This window comes from Hemitrygon akajei, chromosome 13 (genome assembly GCF_048418815.1).
Source record: "Hemitrygon akajei chromosome 13, sHemAka1.3, whole genome shotgun sequence".
Classification (NCBI taxonomy): Eukaryota; Metazoa; Chordata; class Chondrichthyes; order Myliobatiformes; family Dasyatidae; genus Hemitrygon; species Hemitrygon akajei.
In genome coordinates, this window is record NC_133136.1 from 49726435 (window position 1) to 49745660 (window position 19226).

General features: G+C 41.9%; 1 protein-coding gene across 2 annotated transcripts in view; it reads left to right on the forward strand.

Annotated features, from left to right (window-relative positions):
* mtmr7b (myotubularin related protein 7b) overlaps positions 1 to 19226 on the forward strand; it is a 112394-nt gene that overhangs the window by 85761 nt on the left and 7407 nt on the right. For both annotated transcript variants that reach the window (XM_073064586.1, XM_073064588.1), the window contains 3 exons: positions 7105 to 7305; positions 10343 to 10477; positions 13466 to 13592. In XM_073064586.1, the coding sequence (XP_072920687.1) occupies positions 7105 to 7305; positions 10343 to 10477; positions 13466 to 13592 (463 nt within the window). The remainder of the gene's footprint in view (positions 1 to 7104; positions 7306 to 10342; positions 10478 to 13465; positions 13593 to 19226) is intronic.

The window sequence follows — 19226 nt, forward strand, 5'->3', positions numbered from 1 at the left end:
TGGACTAGATTATTTCTACGAATGGTATCAATTGTCTTTGATATATACTGGACTGTGAACTTGCACTTTGCCTTACGTGGCACAGATAAAACTGTGGTACCATTCCAGTCATTACATTCATTGTGTGTGTGTGTTTTTGGGGTTACCTTTACTATAACCCTATTGACTCCCATCTCTGGTACTATTTTATTTTCCTAGACTAATGTGAATTAGTGGGTCCAGGACGGGTGCTGCAAACTCAGGATTGTTTTTGACTGCATTCAAGTTGATTTTTCCAGGAGCTTTCCAATTTTATAATAATTTGGTTGCTCTCTTCCATTGATGGAACAGCTGCAATGAAATCAACATCTCTGTCTGCCTCTCAGATGTTTTTTTTTCCCTGAGCAGTTTTTAAGCATTTCCTGTTCATTTACTGGTGTCAGCAGGTGGCACTGCGTGCTTTTGAGCATATTTGTTGAAATTCACAATTTGACATTGGTAAGCTATATTATTTTAGAGATGTTTCCTTGTTTGTCACAGGCAGCTCCATCCCATGCTTCACTTGCCATGTTAATGAAATAGTGCCCTTGTCTGCTTTTATAAAGCTTTCCTCCTGCTTGATGTGCTTTGCATCCGTCATCAAGGACACCCACCTTCCAGGGCATGCTCTCTTCTCACTTCCGCCATTGGGAAGGAGGTACAGGAGCCTTAGATCCTGCACTACCAGGTTGAAGAACAGTTATTACCCTTCAACGATCAGGCTTTTGAACAGTGTGAATAACTTCACTCACCTTAACACTGAAGTGATTCCACAACCTATGGACTCACTTTCAAGGAATTGACAACTCGTGTTCTGAGTATTTATTTATTATTATTTGTTGTTTTTTTTTGTATTTGCAGTTTTTCTTTTTCACACTGGTTGTTGGTCAGTCTTTGTGCGTAGTTTTTCAGAATCAGGTTTATTATCACTGGCATGTGATGTGAAATTTGTTAACTTAGCAGCAACAGTTCAATGCAATACATAATCTAGCAGAGAGAAAAAAATAATAAATAAAGTAAATCAATTACAGTATATGTATATTGAATAGATTTAAAAATGTGCAAAAACAGAAATACTATATATCTAAAAAAGTGAGATAGTGTCCAAGGGTTCAATGTCCATTTAGGAATCGGATGGCAGAGGGGAAGAAGCTGTTCCTGAATCGCTGAGTGTGTGCCTTCAGGCTTCTGTACCTCCTATCTGATGGCAACAGTGAGAAAAGGACATGCCCTGGATGCTGGAGGTCCTTAATATTGGATGCTGCCTTTCTGAGACACCGCTCCCTGAAGATGTCCTGGGTTCTTTGTAAGTTAGTACCCAGATGGAATTGAAAGTTGGGAGATGAATGTTGCACAATGTAACAATGTGTGAAAGATATTAAAGTGGAAAAGCCTTGCACAGAGACGATCCCACTCTCTCGGCCTCAGAAGTCAGGATCCAGTGGCACGAAGAATCATTATATCTGGCAACGTCCTTGGCCGCATTGGATGGCCACGTCTTCTTAAGTGCTCTGCCATGCCCTACGCACTCCACAATGTGCTGCTGCAATGAGTTCTCAGCCATTGAACCCCCGGGGTTTCCTCCACCTGATCCACTGAAGCAGTCCTCACATGCTGGGATGAGCAAATTCCCATCTCACCAAGGGTATGAGACCCGTTGGCCACCCTCACCTGGTTTAGCCGGCCTGTCGAAGCCGTTGCCCGGGATGTGGCCGCTGTCGCATGCAAACAGCTACGAGGAGCCACAGGTGAGAGCTGGGCATTGGTGGGGACCAATAGATGATGAGCCACTCCAAGGAGTGTGACAAAGCTCCCCATCTACAGGTGCTACTCCTCCCATGCACCCCAAGGAAATCAGCGCCTTGCAGCAGCACGACGCTACAAAGCTGTGTATGCACCTGTTCCAACAACCGCCATTCCATGTCCAACCTGCAGCCGCACGTGTGCTTCGACCTTAGGCCACATGTGTATCCACAGATGACTGCACAATGTTTAGTCTTCCTCGGAACCCGAGAGACAGCCACCACCACCCAAGATGGAGCTGATTAGATTTACAACCTTCTGCAGCTTCTTTTGGTCTTGTGCAGTAGACCCTCCATACCAGACAGTGATGCAGCCTGTCAGAATGCTCTCCACGGTACAACTATGGAAATTTTTGAGTGTGTTTGTTGTCATGCCAAATCTCTTCAAACTCCTAATGAAGTATAGCTGCTGTCTTTCCTTCTTTATAACTACATCGATATGTTGGGACCAGGTTAGATCCTCAGAAATCTTGACACCCAGGAACTTGAAACTGTTCACTCTCTCCACTTCTGATCCCTCTGTGAGGATTGGTATGTGTTCCTTCATCTTACCCTTCCTGAAGCCCACAATCAGCTCTTTCATCTTACTGACGTTGAGTGCCAGGTTGTTGCTGCAGCACCAATCTACTAGTTGGCATATCTCACTCCTGTACACCCTCTCGTCACCACCTGAGATTCTACCAACAATGGTTGTATTGTCAGCAAATTTATAGATGGTATTTGAGCTATGCCTGACCACACAGTCATGTGTATACAGAGAGTAGAGCAATGGGCTAAGCACATACCCCTGAGGTGCGCCAGTGTTGATTGTCAGTGAGGAGGATATGTTATCACCAATCTGCACAGACTGGTCTTCCAGTTAGGAAGTCAAGGATCCAATTGCAGAGGGAGGTACAGAGGCCCAGGGTCTGAAACTTCTCAATCAGGGTTGTGGGAATGATGGTATTAAATGCTGAGCTACAGTCAATGAACAGCATCCTGACATAGGTGTTTGTGTTGTCCAGTGGTCTAAAGCCATGCGGAGAGCCATTGAGATGGTGTCTGCCATTGATCTATTGTGGTGATAGGCAAATTGCAATGGGTCCAGATCCTTGCTGAAGCTTTGATTCTTTTGTAATTCTTTGTTCTACTGTGAATTCATAGAACATAGAATAGTACAGCCCATTACAGGCCCTTCAGCCCACAATGTTGTGCTGACCCTCAAACTCTGCCTCACATATAACCCCCCACCTAAAATTCCTCCATATACTTGTCTAGTAGTCTCTTAAACTTCACCAGTGTGTCTGCCTCCACCACTGTCTCAGGCAGTGCATTCCACGCACCAACCACTCTCTGAGTGAAAAACCTTCCTCTAATATCCCCCTTGAACTTCCCTCCCCTTAACTTAAAGCCATGTCATCTTGTACTGAGCAGTGGTGCCCTGGGGAAGAGGCGCTGGCTGTCCACTCTGTCTATTCCTCTTAATATCTTGTACACCTCTATCATGTCTCCTCTTATCCTTCTTCTCTCCAAAGAGTAAAGCCCTAGCTCCCTTAATCTCTGATTATATTCCATACTCTTTAAACCAGGCAGCATCCTGGTAAATCTCCTCTGTACCCTTTCCAATGCTTCCACATCCTTCCTATAGTGAGGCGACCAGAACTGGACACAGTACTCCAAGTGTGGCCTAACTAGAGTTTTATAGAGCTGCATCATTACATCACGTCTCTTAAACTCTATCCCTTGACTTATGAAAGCTAACACCCCATAAGCTTTCTTATCTACCCTATCTACCTGTGAGTCAACTTTCAGGGATCCGTGGACATGTACCCCCAGATCCCTCTGCTCCTCCACACTACCAAGTATCCTGCCATTTACTTTGTACTCTAACTTGGAGTTTGCCCTTCCAAAGTGTACTACCTCACACTTCTCTGGGTTGAACTCCATCTGCCACTGCTCAGCCCACTTCTGCATCCTATCAATGTCTCTCTGCAATCTTCGACAATCCTCTACACTATCTACAACACCACCAACCTTTGTGTCATCTGCAAACTTGCCAACCCACCCTTCTACCCCCACATCCAGGTTGTTAATAAAAATCACGAAAAGTAGAGGTCCCAGAACAGATCCTTGTGGGACACCACTAGTCACAACCCTCCAATCTGAATGTACTCCCTCCACCATGACCCTCCGCTTTCTGCAGGCAAGCCAATTCTGAATCCACCTGGCCAAACTTCCCTGGATCCCATGCCTTCTGACTTTCTGAATAAGCCTACCGTGTGGAACCTTGTCAAATGCCTTACTAAAATCCATGTAGATCACATCCACTGCACTACCCTCATCTATATGCCTGGTCACCTCCTCAAAGAACTCTATCAGTGAAAGAAGTGCATGGAGTAAAGCCAGATCTAACATATAGAGAGGCTTTGAGGAAAGAGAAGCAGAATAAAGGGTATAAAGGTAGTAAGGTAGAAGGGCTAAAGTGTGTGTACTTCAATGCAAGAAGCATCAGGAACAAAGGTGATGAACTGAGAGCTTGGATACATACATGGAATTATGATGTAGTGGCCATTACAGAGACTTGGCTGGCACCAGGGCAGGAATGGATTCTCAATATTCCTGGATTTCAGTGCTTTAAAAGGGATGGAGGGGGAAGGGGGAGGAGGGGTGGCATTAATGGTCAGGGATACTATTACAGCTACAGAAAGGGTGGTTAATGTAGCAGGATCCTCTTTTGAGTCAGTATGGGTGGAAGTCAGGAGCAGGAAGGGAGCAGTTACTCTATTGGGGGAATTAGGCCCCCTGGTAACAGCAGAGATACTGAGGAGCAGATTGGGAGGCAGATTTTGGAAAGGTGCAGAAATAACAGTGTTGTTATCATGGGTAACTTTAACTTCCCTAATATTGATTGGCACTTGATTAGTTCCAAGGGTTTAGATGGGGCAGAGTTTGTTAAGTGTGTCCAGGATGGATTCCTGTCACAGTATGTTGACAGGCCGACTAGGGGGAATGCCATACTAGATCTAGTATTAGGTAACGAACCGGGTCAGGTCACAGATCTCTGTGGGTGAGCATCTGGGGGACAGTGATCACCGCTCCCTGACCTTTAGCATTATCATGGAAAAGGATAGAATCGGAGAGGAAATTCCTCTCCTGTAAGAAATTGAATCCTGGAGTCGTATGTTGATAATAGACTGACTTTGAACTTTGCATACTGCTCATGGTGTAAAACTTGGTGTCCTGAACTATTTGCTTCATGATTCATCTGGTTTCCATGATTTCTGTTCTCTTGCTGTTTGTCACTTATTCCTTGCCTTTTGCTTGTAGACTAGACTGGCTCTACTTCTCTGAGCATTGATTACAAAGACTTGATACCACCTGTCAGTCTCCTCAACGGGTGACTTCCTTCAACTTCATCAAGATCTGCAAGTGTCAGTTCAGATTGGCAGCAACATCTCCATGGTACAGGTGCACCACAAGGCCATGTGCTCAGCCCCCTGCTCTACTCGCTTTATACTTACGACTGTGTGGCTAAGCACCGCTCCAATGCCATTCTTAACTTTGCTGATGACACCACCCCTGTCGTTGGCCGAATCGAAGGTGGTGATGAATCAACACATAGGAGAGTGATTAAAAATCTGGCAGAGTGGTGTCACAACAACAACGTCTCGCTCAATGTCAGCACGTCCAAGAAGCTGATTATTGTCTTCCGGAGGAAGTAACCAGAGGTCCATGAGTTTCTCATTGGGGCATCAGGATGGAGAGGGTCAGAAACTTTAAATCCCTTGGTGTTATCATTTCAGAGGAGCTGTCCTAGGCCCAGTGCGTAAGTGCAATTATTTGGAAAGCACGGCAGTGCCTCTACTTCCTTAGAAGTTTGCAAGGATTTGGCATGACGTCTAAAACCTTGATAAACTTCTGTAGAAGTATGGTGTAGAGTGTATTGACTGGTTGCATCATAGCGTGGTCTAGAAACATCAAGGCACTTGAAGAGAAAATCCTACAAAAAGTAGTGGATATGGCTAAAGCCCTCCCCACCATTGAGCATAGCCGCACGGAGTATTGTCACAGGAAAGCACCATCCATCATCACGGACCCACCACCCAGGCCATGCTCTCTTCTCGCTGCTGCCATCAGGTAGTACAGGAGCTTCAGGACCCACATCACCAGGTTCAGGAAGTTATTTCCTCTCAACCATCAGGCTTCTGAACCAGAGGGGTAACTTTACTCAACTTCACTTGCCCCATCACTGAACTATTCCTACAACCTATGGACTCATTTACCAAGGGCTCTTCATCTCATGTTTTTGATATTCATTGCATATATCTATCTATCTATCTTTTCTTTTTTTTTTCTTTTGTATTTGCATAGTTTGTTTTCTTTTGCACATTGGTTGTTTGTCTGCCCTTTAGGGTGCTGTCTTTCATTGACCCTATTAGGTTTGTTGGATTTATTGAGTATGCATGCAAGAAAATGAATCACAGTATTGTATATCAAGACATAAATGTACTTTGATAATAAATTTACTTTGAACATACAGGAAGTGGCTAACTAGCAAATCCTGATGGAGAATTCAGGTATAAGCTATCGTAATGGAGCAATTTGCCTGGATTGGGGAGCACGTCTTATGAGAATAGGTTGAGAGAACTCGGCCTTTTCTCCTTGGAGCGACGGAGGATGAGAGTGTGGTAAACTATGTGTATACCTGTCTGGACACGCCCCTCTGCTGACTGCTCCTGTGGCTCCTCCCACAGACCCCTGGATAAAGGTGATTGGAGGCACTGCTCCTCCCTCAGTCTCCAAGATGTCGTGGTCACGTTTGCAGCTAATAAAAGCCTATCATTCACTTCCTGTCTCCGAGAGTTATTGATGGTGCATCAGAGAGGTGACCTGATAGAGGTGTATAAGATGATGAGAGGCATTGATCGTGTGGATAGTCAGAGGCTTTCCCCCAGGGCTGAAATGGCTAGCACGCGAGGGCTTAGTTTTAAGGTGCTTGGAAGTAGGTACAGAGGAGATATCAGGGGTAAATGTTTTTTTCACAGAGTGGTGAGTGCGTGGAATGGGCTGCCGGTGGTGGTGGTAGAGGCGGATACGATTGGGTCTTTTAAGAGACTCCTGGATAGGTACATGGAGCTTAGAAAAATAGAGGGCTATGGGTAAGCCTAGGTAATTTCTAAAGTAAGTACATGTTCACCACAGCATTGTGGACTGAAGGGCCTGTATTGTGCTGTAGGTTTTCTATGTTTCTAATTTTTTAAATATTTTGTTTTCCAATAATCTGACTTCACCTTGCCCTTTCCAGATGCAGCCACTTGGATGGTGATCCCAGGGAGGTTTCACCAGTAATTGATCAGTTTTTTGACTGTGTATGGCAGCTGATGGAACAATTTCCGTGTGCCTTTGAGTTCAATGAGAGATTTCTGGTGCACATTCATCATCACGTCTATTCCTGCCAATTTGGCAACTTTATTTGCAACAACAGTAAAGAGAGCAAAGAGCAGAGGTAAGATGAATTTTAAAACTTGAAGAGCAAAAGAAAGCTTGCATATGTTAGATATCTGATAGTTTTTTAAAAAAAAAACAGAAACTGCTGGGAATACTCAACAGGATTTGGGCCAGGCTTCATCTGTGGAGAGAGAAAGACAATGTTTCAGGTCAATGACCCATTGTCAGATCAGGAAAAAACGAGAAAGCATGCAACTTAAACATTCTTTATTATGCCATGCACTTGTCCTGCTGATCTTCAGATGGAGAGGGCTTATGTATAATAGCACTATAACACTATGGTCACTATAGTTGTGTAGAACAAATGTATGATTGTTGAGATACTAAGGGCGATTCTCCATTTTCGATGCTAATATGAATTAGGTGAGTGGGGCTTGTAATTGAATTCTCCAATCTGAATTCACAAAAGTACAGCAATGTAGCCAATTAACTGTGGGAGCATAGTGTGAAGTATACCTGTGTACTTTTCTCAGTAGGTTTTGGCATGTGCCTGATACTTTGACGTACGATTGACCAAGAACCTATCAACCTCTGTTTTAAATTTACCCAGTGACATGGCCTCCACAGCTTTCTGTAGCAATGAAGTTCACAGGTTCACCACTCTCTGGCTAAAGAAATTCCTCCTCATCTGTGTACTAAAGAGCTGTGCTCTTCAGTCCTGGACTGTATCACTATTGGAAACATCCTCTCCATGTCCACTCGATCTAGCACTATCAATATTCAGTTGATTTCAATAAGGCACCCCCCCCCCCCCCAATTCCTCTAAACTCCAGTGAGTACAGGCCCAGATCCATTTACTCTTAGGATCATTCTCATAAACCTCCTTTGGACACTCTCCAATGCCAGCACCACCTTTCACAGTATGGGACTGAAAACTGCTCACAATACTCCAAATATGGCCTGACTATTGCCTTATTAAGCCTCAACCTTGGCTCTTATATTCCAGTCCTCTGGAAATGAAATGCATTTGACTTCCTTACTACTGACTCACCTGCAAGTTACCCTTTAGGAAATCCTGCACAAGGACTCCCAAATCACTTGCACCTCCTATTTCTGAATTCATTCCCTATTTAGAAATGTGTCAGTGCTTTTATTCCTTCTATCAATGTGCATGGCCATACATTTCCCAACACTGCATTCCAGCTGCCCATGATGTTGACTTGCAATACAAAATGTTGAAGAGACTGACAGTTTTTGAAAGGTCTCATCCTCTTTCAATGCAATGTTTATGGATACAACATTAAATTCCAGTTTAAATTATGTGTTTAACTCTGACATTATGGTTTAAACTCCTGATGTAAAAACAATCATTTTACCAAATCAGCAAAACAAATGCAGAAAATAGTTGGATATTATTTTTCCATAGAAATAATCCAAAAATTTCCATAAAACAATCAATTACATTAAAAGGAATTATTAAAACCAGCATAGTCCTATAATGAATTTTGCATTGGTAGGCAGATGGTGTGAAATTGAACTTTTTTCTTTGATATTTAAATAATGGTGATTGGAATTTTAGATAGGCAATTGATAATTTTGTAGTTGGAAAATGTTATCATCTCTCTCTGGTAGTTGGTGAAGGATTTTAATTTAAAAATTAGAATAGAGAGATTATTTAAGGGAGTTGGGCTGCTAGAGACTGGCAAACAAATTAAGTTGCTTTTCTGGGCAATGAGGACTGCAGAAACAGAAGTCAGATTCCCACTTGTTCTTCATTCTGTTGGCTGATCTAGGATGAAATTAATCATAAACTTTTAAATTTAAGTTCTGCAGATTTTTTATGTTCAAACATTTGTGAAGATTTTTGGAGTACACTCTTTGTGCACTTCACTAATCTAACATGGATATATAAAGTTGTACCATCAGTTAAGTTACTAAGAGATTGATTAATGTGCATTAATAAAACAAATGTGGTTTGCTATAGATTATTTTGTTGTTTTCACTGAAGTCTGGAAAGGGAAGAAATCTACCATCATTACCCAGTGTGACCTGTACATGACTTCATACAGACCAATGCAATTAACTCCACTGAAATGGTCTACTAAGCCACTCTCGTTAAGAGGGAATTAGACATACCTGGCAGTATTAATTGTCAGCCTCATTAGTTATGTTACATCCTGTGACCAAATACATTAAAAAAAAAGTTTGGTTGCTTTAAAATAAAGAATGGAACATATAGAAAATACAAAATGTTGTTAAAAAGCTTACTTTCAACTGTAATAATAAGGCTGTGCTATGTTACCCTACAGTTCAGCAGCTTTGTCACATTTTTGCTCTTCATTTGCAGATTTGTGATTAGGCAATTGAAATTATGTGAAATCTAAAGCCTAACCTAATCAGTGCAATTGCAAATGCATGTTGGTCCACTTCATAGAATGTGCAAAATTGGAAACTTTATCCCTGAGTTTGGCAAACTGTACAAATGAGCTAACTCCGCCTTTTTAATTTTGTAATGGTAAGGTGACAGAGGTTGAGCTGTTTGTATCAAATGGCTTTTAACATACTCTGTATATTTTTTTAAAACTGTGGAATAAATCTACGTTTGGTTCCAGCTAATTCTTCTCTCATCTGCATTGAGAGAAATTATGCCTACCAATAGTTTATCAACCAAATTATGCTTTTTCAAAAAATCCTAGCTCCCTCTAGTGGCAGTAGTTTCTAGTACACGGAAGAATTCATGAGATGAAGATAAAATTTAACCTTTCATTATTTTGGGGTAAAACCTGAGGGGGTGAAAGAATAATAAGAACCCCTTCTAGTTTACCTTTGGTTGGTCTTCATCTCAAATTTTTGACTTGGACTAGAATTTTTTTTTTGCCTATGATGACCACAGCTGAGATGGTAAACCGAGCTCTATGGATATTTTAATTTTTACCAATGAATTTTTGAAGACGTCCCTAAAACAAACGTGCTGCAGATCAATATCAGAGGTAATTTAATAAAATTTGTATTTACTGGTAGGTTCACTGTAACAACTTGCTCTTACTGAAGGGACATGTATTTAGTTGTGTTGTAATTGTTTGCTTTTTCAACAGGATTCAGGAGAAAACTCATTCACTCTGGGCTCATCTTTGGAAGAGTTGTGCGGATTACAAAAATCCCCTGTATAGACAAAATCACAGTCAAACTCAAGGAGTCCTGAGGCCACATACAGCTCCGTCTAACTTCAGGTTGGTGCATTGGTTTTACATTTCATTATTACCTTGCCTCAGCATCTTTGAGGACAAATTACAAAGGGGAACCCTTGCATTAATATTGTGTTGTAATATCAAACTGCCTCAAAACACTTGATAGTTAATGAATTGTTGTTGAATTACTTGTGTTCTGAAAGAAAATGCTCTAGATGATATATGCACAACAATGATCTAGAAAGAGCAGTTTGATGAGCTGTTTACGATGAGCAGTTATGATGGTGAGGAGTGGAGACTCCACACCTTCTGGCCAGCCTTGAAGGCTACATCCACACTAGACTGGATAACTCTGAAAACGCCAGTTTTGCATAAAACAATAGGCGTCCACACTATGCATTTTTAAAAATATCTCCGTCCACATTGAAACGGAGATTTCAGCGAATCTCCTCCTACTGCGCATGCGCAGGACACATCTACCGAAAACAAGCGACATGTTTCGTGTCGAATCTCGCCGTAAAAGTGTACGTTTGTGTAGTTACAGACTAGAAAAACTTAAATTTGATGGGCAGCTGTTGACTCTCGTGCAGGAGAACTTAAAAGTAAAAAAAACAAATACTGGCGTGTACGGAGGCAACCGACAGGGAGTTCACGGACAGATTGACCTGGCTGACGACGACATTGAAAAACTGACTAACTCTGTTGCATTAATAAAGCACCTTGTTAAATGTATAAAACATGTCTGCATCAGTGTTATCTCGTATTTCCATACAATGTTACATTAGGCTGTTACACATCTATTGTCAGAGAAGTACTTGCATAAATAGGTAAAACCACCTTCATACGAGCAAGGACAGAAAACAGGGCAATGTGAGTATACTTATTTATTCAGTAAGTTATGGGTCAAAGTATTTAGTGAGTACATTTCTAACACTTCTGGCATCAGTCTCGTTGCCGTCTGTTCTGAAATTGTTAGGTTGCGTTCAAGAAAACAATGAAATAGCGCGCTGCCATCTGTCAGCGTTTTCAGATTTCTGTGGTTACCCCATCCACACTGCTCCAGCCAATCCGGCGTTTTCAAAAATACACACTCTGGAAAGCGTTTCTGAAAAGCTCCAGTTTCGGGGGACGAAAACGCCGTTTTAGTGTGGATGGAGGGAAAAAAACAAAGAGAAAAAGCTCCAGTTACGGATTTATCTGGTGTAGTGTGGACATAGCTGAAGTGAGAAACCATTTGCAAGTATTCATATGTTGTAATGAGATTTATTGTATCCATTCAGATGTGTCTTGTGTTTCATTTCTAATTAGAACAGCCACCTAAAAAGCACCAAACTAAAGTTGCAGTCTAGATTCCTTGTTTAAATTCTGAACTGTGAGTCAAGTTTTTCACATGGTATGGTTAATAGTGCTTAGTCATCTCTATCGTAGTTTCGGTAACACTAACACTTTTTTTGGTAACTGGGTACATATTCTAACTTACTTCATTTTCTAATTTTTTTTTGCTCCTGGGAGATTCTGCCCAAATTGCTCATTAGTAATGAGACATCGATGAGCACATTATTAATGTCATTTCTTAGCCCTTTTTACTGAGTGACTCCTCTTGATTTTGTCAATAAATGTGAAATTGTAGGACTTTAGAGACAATTTTCATTCATTCCTCAATGAACTGATAGTTTCACAACTGAATATTTCATTGTCAATATAATCCAAAAAATACAAATACAAAATAAAAAGTCACCATACATCTTTTCATTCACACATAGAACAGCCTTGTAAGGAATTTATCCTGGTATTCTTGGTACTGAGACCAAGTTTGATGTTTCTAAATGGTTTCACAAATTTTCCCATTTTGTCCTAATGTTATCATTGAATTTAGGAAAACCGAACATGATTATATTTGGATTCATCAGTGAGCTATCCTGGATAAAACAGGCATTAATGGAATATTGGAGAAGGCAAGCATTAAGTATGGAAGTCAGAATATGAAGTACGGATAGGAAATATGTCAAAGTTGAGTTTATTATGCACAAGTGCGTGGATGGGTGCAATGAAAAACTTACTTTCAGTAGCAGCACAGGCACATTGCATCAGATACATAGCATTCACAACAAAAGCATAAATAAACCATATGCAAGAAAGAACATTAAAACAAAAAAGAGCCACTTATAATGCAAAGTGGTCATGGTGCTGCTACACTGAGATGGTTGTTAGAGTTACAGAGACATAGAAAAATACAGCATAGAAATAGGCCCTTCAGCCCATCTAATCTGTGCCGAACCATTTAAACTGCCTACTCCTATCGACCCGCACTGGGACTATAACCCTCCATAGCCGTACCATCCATGGGCCTATCCAATCTTCTCTTAAACGTTGAAATTGAGCTTGCATGCACCACATGTGCTGGCAGCTCATTCCACACTTTTGTTTGGCTGTGAGGGTTGGTTCAAGAACCAGATAGCTGAAGGGAAGTGGCTGTTCTTGAATCTGGTAGTGTGGGAATTCAGGCTTCTGTACCTCCTGCTCAGTGACGACTGTGAAAGGCTGGCATGGCCTGAATGGTGGAGAACTTGGATGATATATGTTGCTTCCCTGAAGCTGCACTTCCTATAGATACTACATATGTATGGAAGATTTAGTACAATCTTACAAATTATTGCTCCAACTCAATTTCTTATCTACAGACTTTTGCAAAACGTTACTTCAGAATCCTATAAAAAACTGAAAATACTGGAAACTCTCAGGAGGTCAAGTAGCATCTGTGGAAAGAAGGAACCAAGATTAACATTTCAGCTCTGAGACCCTTCACCAGCACTGGAATGTAACTCTTCTCTTTTCACAGAGGCTGTGTGACCCCACTGGATGCTTCCAAAATTATCTGTTTTTACTTCAAAATTTCAGCATTTGCTGGGATTTTTAAAAAAATCTCATTTTAGAACATTTTCTTCATCATTTTCTAAGTCGAATGGAAGACTTTGTCTCAATTAATTTTTTGCATTTGGAAATACTAATTACAAGCACTGTTTCACTCAGATTTTGGAGGAGTATGTACAACCGGTTTGAAAAGGGGATGCATCCTCGACAGTCCGTTACAGAGTTTTTGATGGCCGTGAAAGAGGAAACCCAACAGCTGGAGGAGGAACTTGTAATGTTGGAGGAGGTACTTTCTAAAAAATTGATAAATGACCACAGGAGTTTATGGTTAAGATAGAGAAATTTAAAAAAAAAAGGAGAATGTAACTATGGAGTTAGTCAACAGATCAGAGATGTTCCATGAAAGTCAGGGTTGGATTTGTTCTTATTTTAAGTAAATGTATGATCAGCAGTTATGAAGTGAGCAATAGTGGAAATTACTGATGGCACCATGTAAGTGCCAATGATACTGCTGATATTGCTAATATTGCTGATAAGTGCTTGATATTGCTGGGGGATTGTGATAGATGAGCAGAAGTTTTTCAATGTAACCCAGAAGGTATTTAATCTTAAAAAAGGCAATGTCAGTATTTATGTTTGCCCTTTTTAATATAAATACAGTTCTTGCTGGTTAACAAGAGCTGGTCACTCTTTGGGAATTCAATTAAATAGATATTATTTGTGTGTAAATCTCCATACCTAAGCAATTGCTGGAGCTTTAAAAAAAATAATTAGAAATATACCTTAAATGATGGTGTAAAAATGGAGCAAGTCACCCAGTCCCTCAAACTTTCCAGGAGTCATTTAGGTAGCTGCTGGTCAATAACTTAACACACTCTGCTTAACTTGATTATTTAACCCTAAATGATCTTGACCAATAAAAATCTACCAATGACAGCACTGAAATTTTCCATTGGTCAAGCCTCATTAGTCTTAGGGTGAGCCAATCTTAACTTCTGATATCCTTTGCATTCTGGAAGTGCCCATGAACAACCTGGCCCTAACTTTGTAACACCTTTTTGCTCAGGTTTATTCTATTCATTGTTAAAAGAGTTTGATTGGATTATAATGTTATATACTCCCAGGAATGCAGTTAAAACCTAGGCAGCCTTTACTGATAGTTTATTTTTCTTTTTCCAATATTTTTATCAAACTTCATATACACAAATACAGAATTTATAAGGATACTAATTATAAATCAAAATAAGATAGCACAAAATGCATACAATCACAGTATCCCATATTGATAATCAATCAAATAAAATAAATTGAGTAATGAAATACACTAGTATGGTTAATTTTATTATTTAAAAAAATCTACACCCCCTACCAAGACAAAGCTGGTTGGAAAAAAACAAGAGGAAAAAGAAAAGAGTACTTTACCATATAGTGCAAACACGAGGAAATCTGCAGATGCTGGAGATTCAAACAGCAACACACACAAAATGCTGGTGGAACACAGCAGGCCAGGCAGCATCTATAGGGAGAAGCACTGTCGACGTTGCGGGCTGAGACCCTTCGTCAGGACTAACCGAAAGGAAAGATAGTTAGAGATTTGAAAGTAGTGGGGGGAGGGGGAAATGCGAAATGATGGGAGAAGACCGGAGGGGGTGGGATGAAGCTAAGAGCTGGAAAGGTGATTGGCGAAAGTGATACAGAGCTGGAGAAGGGAAAGGATCATGGGACGGGAGGCCTCAGGAGAAAGAAAGGGGGAGGGAGCACCAGAGGGAGATGGAGAACAGGCAAACAACTAAATATGTCAGGGATGGGGTAAGAAGGGAAGGAGGGGCATTAATGGAAGTTAGAGAAGTCAATGTTCATGCCATCAGGTTGGAGGCTACCCAGCGGTATATATGGTGTTGTTCCTCCAACCTGAGTTTGGATTCATTTTGACAATAGAGGAGGCCATGGATAGACATATCAGAATGGGAATGGGACGTGGAATTAAAATGTGTGGCCACTGGGAGATCCTGCTTTTTCTGGTGGACCAAGCATAGGTGTTCAGCGAAACGGTCTCCCAGTCTGCGTCGGGTCTCACCAATATATAAAAGGCCACACCGAGAGCACCGAACGCAGTATACCACACCAGCCGATTCACAGGTGAAGTGTCGCCTCACCTGGAAGGACTGTCTGGGGCCCTGAATGGTGGTAAGGGAGGAAGTGTAAGGGCAGGTGTAGCACTTGTTCCGTTTACAAGGATAAGTGCCAGGAGGAAGATCGGTGGGAAGGGATGGGGGGGACGAGTGGACAAGGGAGTCGCGTAGGGAGCGATCCCTGCGAAAAGCAGAAAGGGGGGGGGAGGGAAAAATGTGCTTGGTAGTGGGATCCCGTTGGAGGTGGCAGAAGTTACGGAGAATTATACGTTGGACCTGGAGGCTGGTGGGGTGGTAGGTAAGGACAAGGGGAACCCTATCCCGAGTGGGGTGGCGGGTGGATGGGGTGAGGGCAGATGTGCGGGAAATGGGAGAGATGCGTTTGAGAGCAGAGTTGATGGTGGACAAAGGGAAGCCCCTTTGTTTAAAAAAGGAAGACATCTCCTTCGTCCTGGAATGAAAAGCCTCATCCTGAGAGCAGATGCGGCGGAGACGGAGGAATTGTGAGAAGGGGATAGCCTTTTTGCAAGAGACAGGGTGGGAAGAGGAATAGTCCAGGACTCTCTTAGCTTCATCCCACCCCTTCCGGTCTTCTCCTATCATTTCACATTTCCCCCTCCCCCCACTACTTTCAAATCTCTTACTATCTTTCCTTTCGGTTAGTCCTGACGCAGGGTCTCGGCCCGAAACGTTGACAGTGCTTCTCCCTATAGATGCTGCCTGGCCTGCTGTGTTCCACCAGCATTTTGTGTGTGTTGCTGTTTACCATATAGTGTTTTATAATAATAGCCCAGATCTGCATTTTAGTAACAATTCAAAGATTTTTTAAATAGTTCAGAAAGGGTCCCCATAACATTTGAAAATCTTGGTTAGAATCAAAAATCGAGTAACGACTCTTCTCTAGATTTAAACATGACATAACATCAGATAACCATTGAGCATGTGTAGGGGGGGGCATCCTCCTTCCATTTAAGCAAGACCACCCTCCTAGCCATAAGAGAAGTATTTACTGATAGTTTAACCCAGGGTGCATGGACCTCTTGGATAACCGCATAAAAAAGGTTGGGAACCCCTGGCTGAACCCTTTTAACCATTGTGCTGATAATGAAACACACCATCACTCCAGAACCACGTACGTGTACGGTGGATTCCGGTTAATTGTGCTATCGGTTAATCGGGGCAGCCACTTATTTGGGACAACTCTTAAAGAACAAAAACTAGATCAAGAAAGTAGCCAGGATTCCCTTCATTTATTTGGGACACTATGTAGCTTAATTAGTTTCTAATTAGAACAGTTTCTAATTAGCATCAGTCATGTGCGTTTGTGTGACCATTAGACATGCTTAGAGTGATCTGTTTTAAATGGCATTAGTTGTGTGTGCATGTGTTCACAAAGCAGTGTGATTTTTCCCACTGATAGCTGACAAGAAATAAGCAGTAAGGGAATTTGGTACTGAATTTGTTCATTGTCGTTTCAAGCATTCAGGCTTGGAGATGCCAGAAATGGCCAAGAGAGAAAATGAAATAATTTCACTACTTTAACAAGTTAGAAATTACAAAGGAATTGACAATTATCTTCAATGTTACAATGAAAATGAAGGTTTGGAAGATGCAATAGTCTAAAGCATTGTATGAAGGCAGTCCATTATCTGCACTGATTTTGTTCATTTACAGTCAAACAGAAGAATATGGCAGATGAGTTCCTCTGTTGATAACCATTAGGAACTACAGTACTACACTATTTTACAGTATTGGTAGTGTTCCAATTTGTTCTGTATTTCATTTAGACAGTAGTTTTACACAAGGTACTGAAGGTCAGCTGTAGGTGCAGCACACAATAGTGATGCACCTTGGTAGGTCAAATGTAAGGAGACAGTGTAAAGGTAAGACCCTTAACAGTATTGATGAGCAGAGGGATTGTGGAGTCCAAAACCAAGTTCATAGCTCCCTGAAAGTGGCTACACAGATTGTTGGGTGTTTAAGAGGGTGCATGGCATGCTAGCCTTTATTAGTTGAGGCATTAAATTCAAAAGTTAGTAAGTTATAAAAATTAGTTTTATAATACTCTAGTTAGGCCGCATCTGGATGATTGTATACAGTTGTGGTTGCCCCATAATAGGAAGGATATTGAGGCATCGGAGAGGATGCAGATGAGGTTTATCAGGATGCTGCGTGGATTTGAGGCCATGTGTTGTTGGACAAACTTCAGATGTTTTCTCTGGAATGGCAGAGGGGAGATCTGATAGAGATTTATAAGATTCTGAGAGGCATAGAGTAGGCAGTATCTTTTTTTCTCTTGGGGTTAAAATGTCTAATATCAGACAGCATGGCTTTATGGTGAGAAGGGTAATTTCAAAGATGTGAAGGACAAGTTAAAAACAGGGAATGGTGGTTGCCTGGAATACACTTCCTGGAGTGGTGGTAGACACAAAAATATTAGAGACTTTTAAAATTAATTTAGATCTGTAAATGAATGTGAAGGATATTTAAGGACATGACATTGTGTAGGCATAGGGGATTAGTTAGGTTGCCCATTTCATTACTAATTGGATAGACAGAACATAGTGGGCTGAATAAGCTGTTTCTGTGCTGTGCTATTTTGTTCCATCCTAGGAGGCCACTATTAGTCAGTATCTCAACTGGACACATTCACACAGTGGCAACAAGGGAAGGTCAAATATTGGCCATCCTCAGTGACAAGAGAAGCAGGGATGGGAGATCACCATTTGCAGGTTTTTCTTCAAAGCTAGATGCCAACCTGCCATGCTGTAATATCACCATTCCTTTCTTACAAAAGCATTGTGGGAATAATGACACCAGCAGGACTAAAGAAGTACAAGATGGCTCACTAACTCCAGCTTTATGACAGCTGGGGATGAACCATCCCCTGCAAGGCCCACATCCTAGAATGTGAGTTTAAAACACATGCTAGTTCTTTTATCCTTTACCAAACATATCCCACTATTCCAGTAAAAATGCTATTCCTTTTACTTAGTTTCTTCGTCACTGCAGCACCTGATCCCAGGATGTGGCTTTTCTTTCTAGGGCATCAGAGATGCCTTCCTTTTTTAAAGAACAGTTTCCTTTCCTTCACTATTGATGCTGCCATCACCCACATCTCCTCCATTTCTCAAACATTTGTGCTAACCCCATCTTTCTACTTCATTAACAGTGATAATTCTTCTTGTTCTTACCTACCATCCCATGAGGCTCTGCATGTAACACATCAGAACAAGAAGGCAGTGGGAGAGCACCTAAGGATTTCCAGCGGGAAGACATTTTGAGTTCTCGGGGGAAGAGAGAGGCCAGACTGCGCAGGCGCGTGACATCCGCCTGTTGAGCGCAAACAGTTTAAAAGGAAGGCAGCCATATCCAGTGGGCAGTGGAGTGAGAGGCAGCAGAGTGGCTTTGGCTCAACGGGACGAGGCGAGGCAGTGGTTGATTGCAAAAGGAAGTAGTATGTGTGTGAGGCCAGTTTTCTGTGGTCGGTGTCAGATGTGGGAGGTCCTGGAGTCTCCCGGCGTCCCGGATGGCCACATCTGCACCCGGTGCATCGAGACGCAACTCCTACGGGACCGTGTTAGGGAACTGGAGATGCAACTCAATGAACTTCATCTGGTCAGGGAGAGTGAGGAGGTGATAGAGAGGAATTACAGGCAGGTGGTCACTCCTGGGCCACGGGGGACAGAGAAATGGGTCACAGTCAGGAGGGGGAAGGGGAAGAGTCAGGTACTAGAGAGTACCCCTGTGGCTGTACCCCTTGACAATAAGTACTCCTGTTTGAGTAC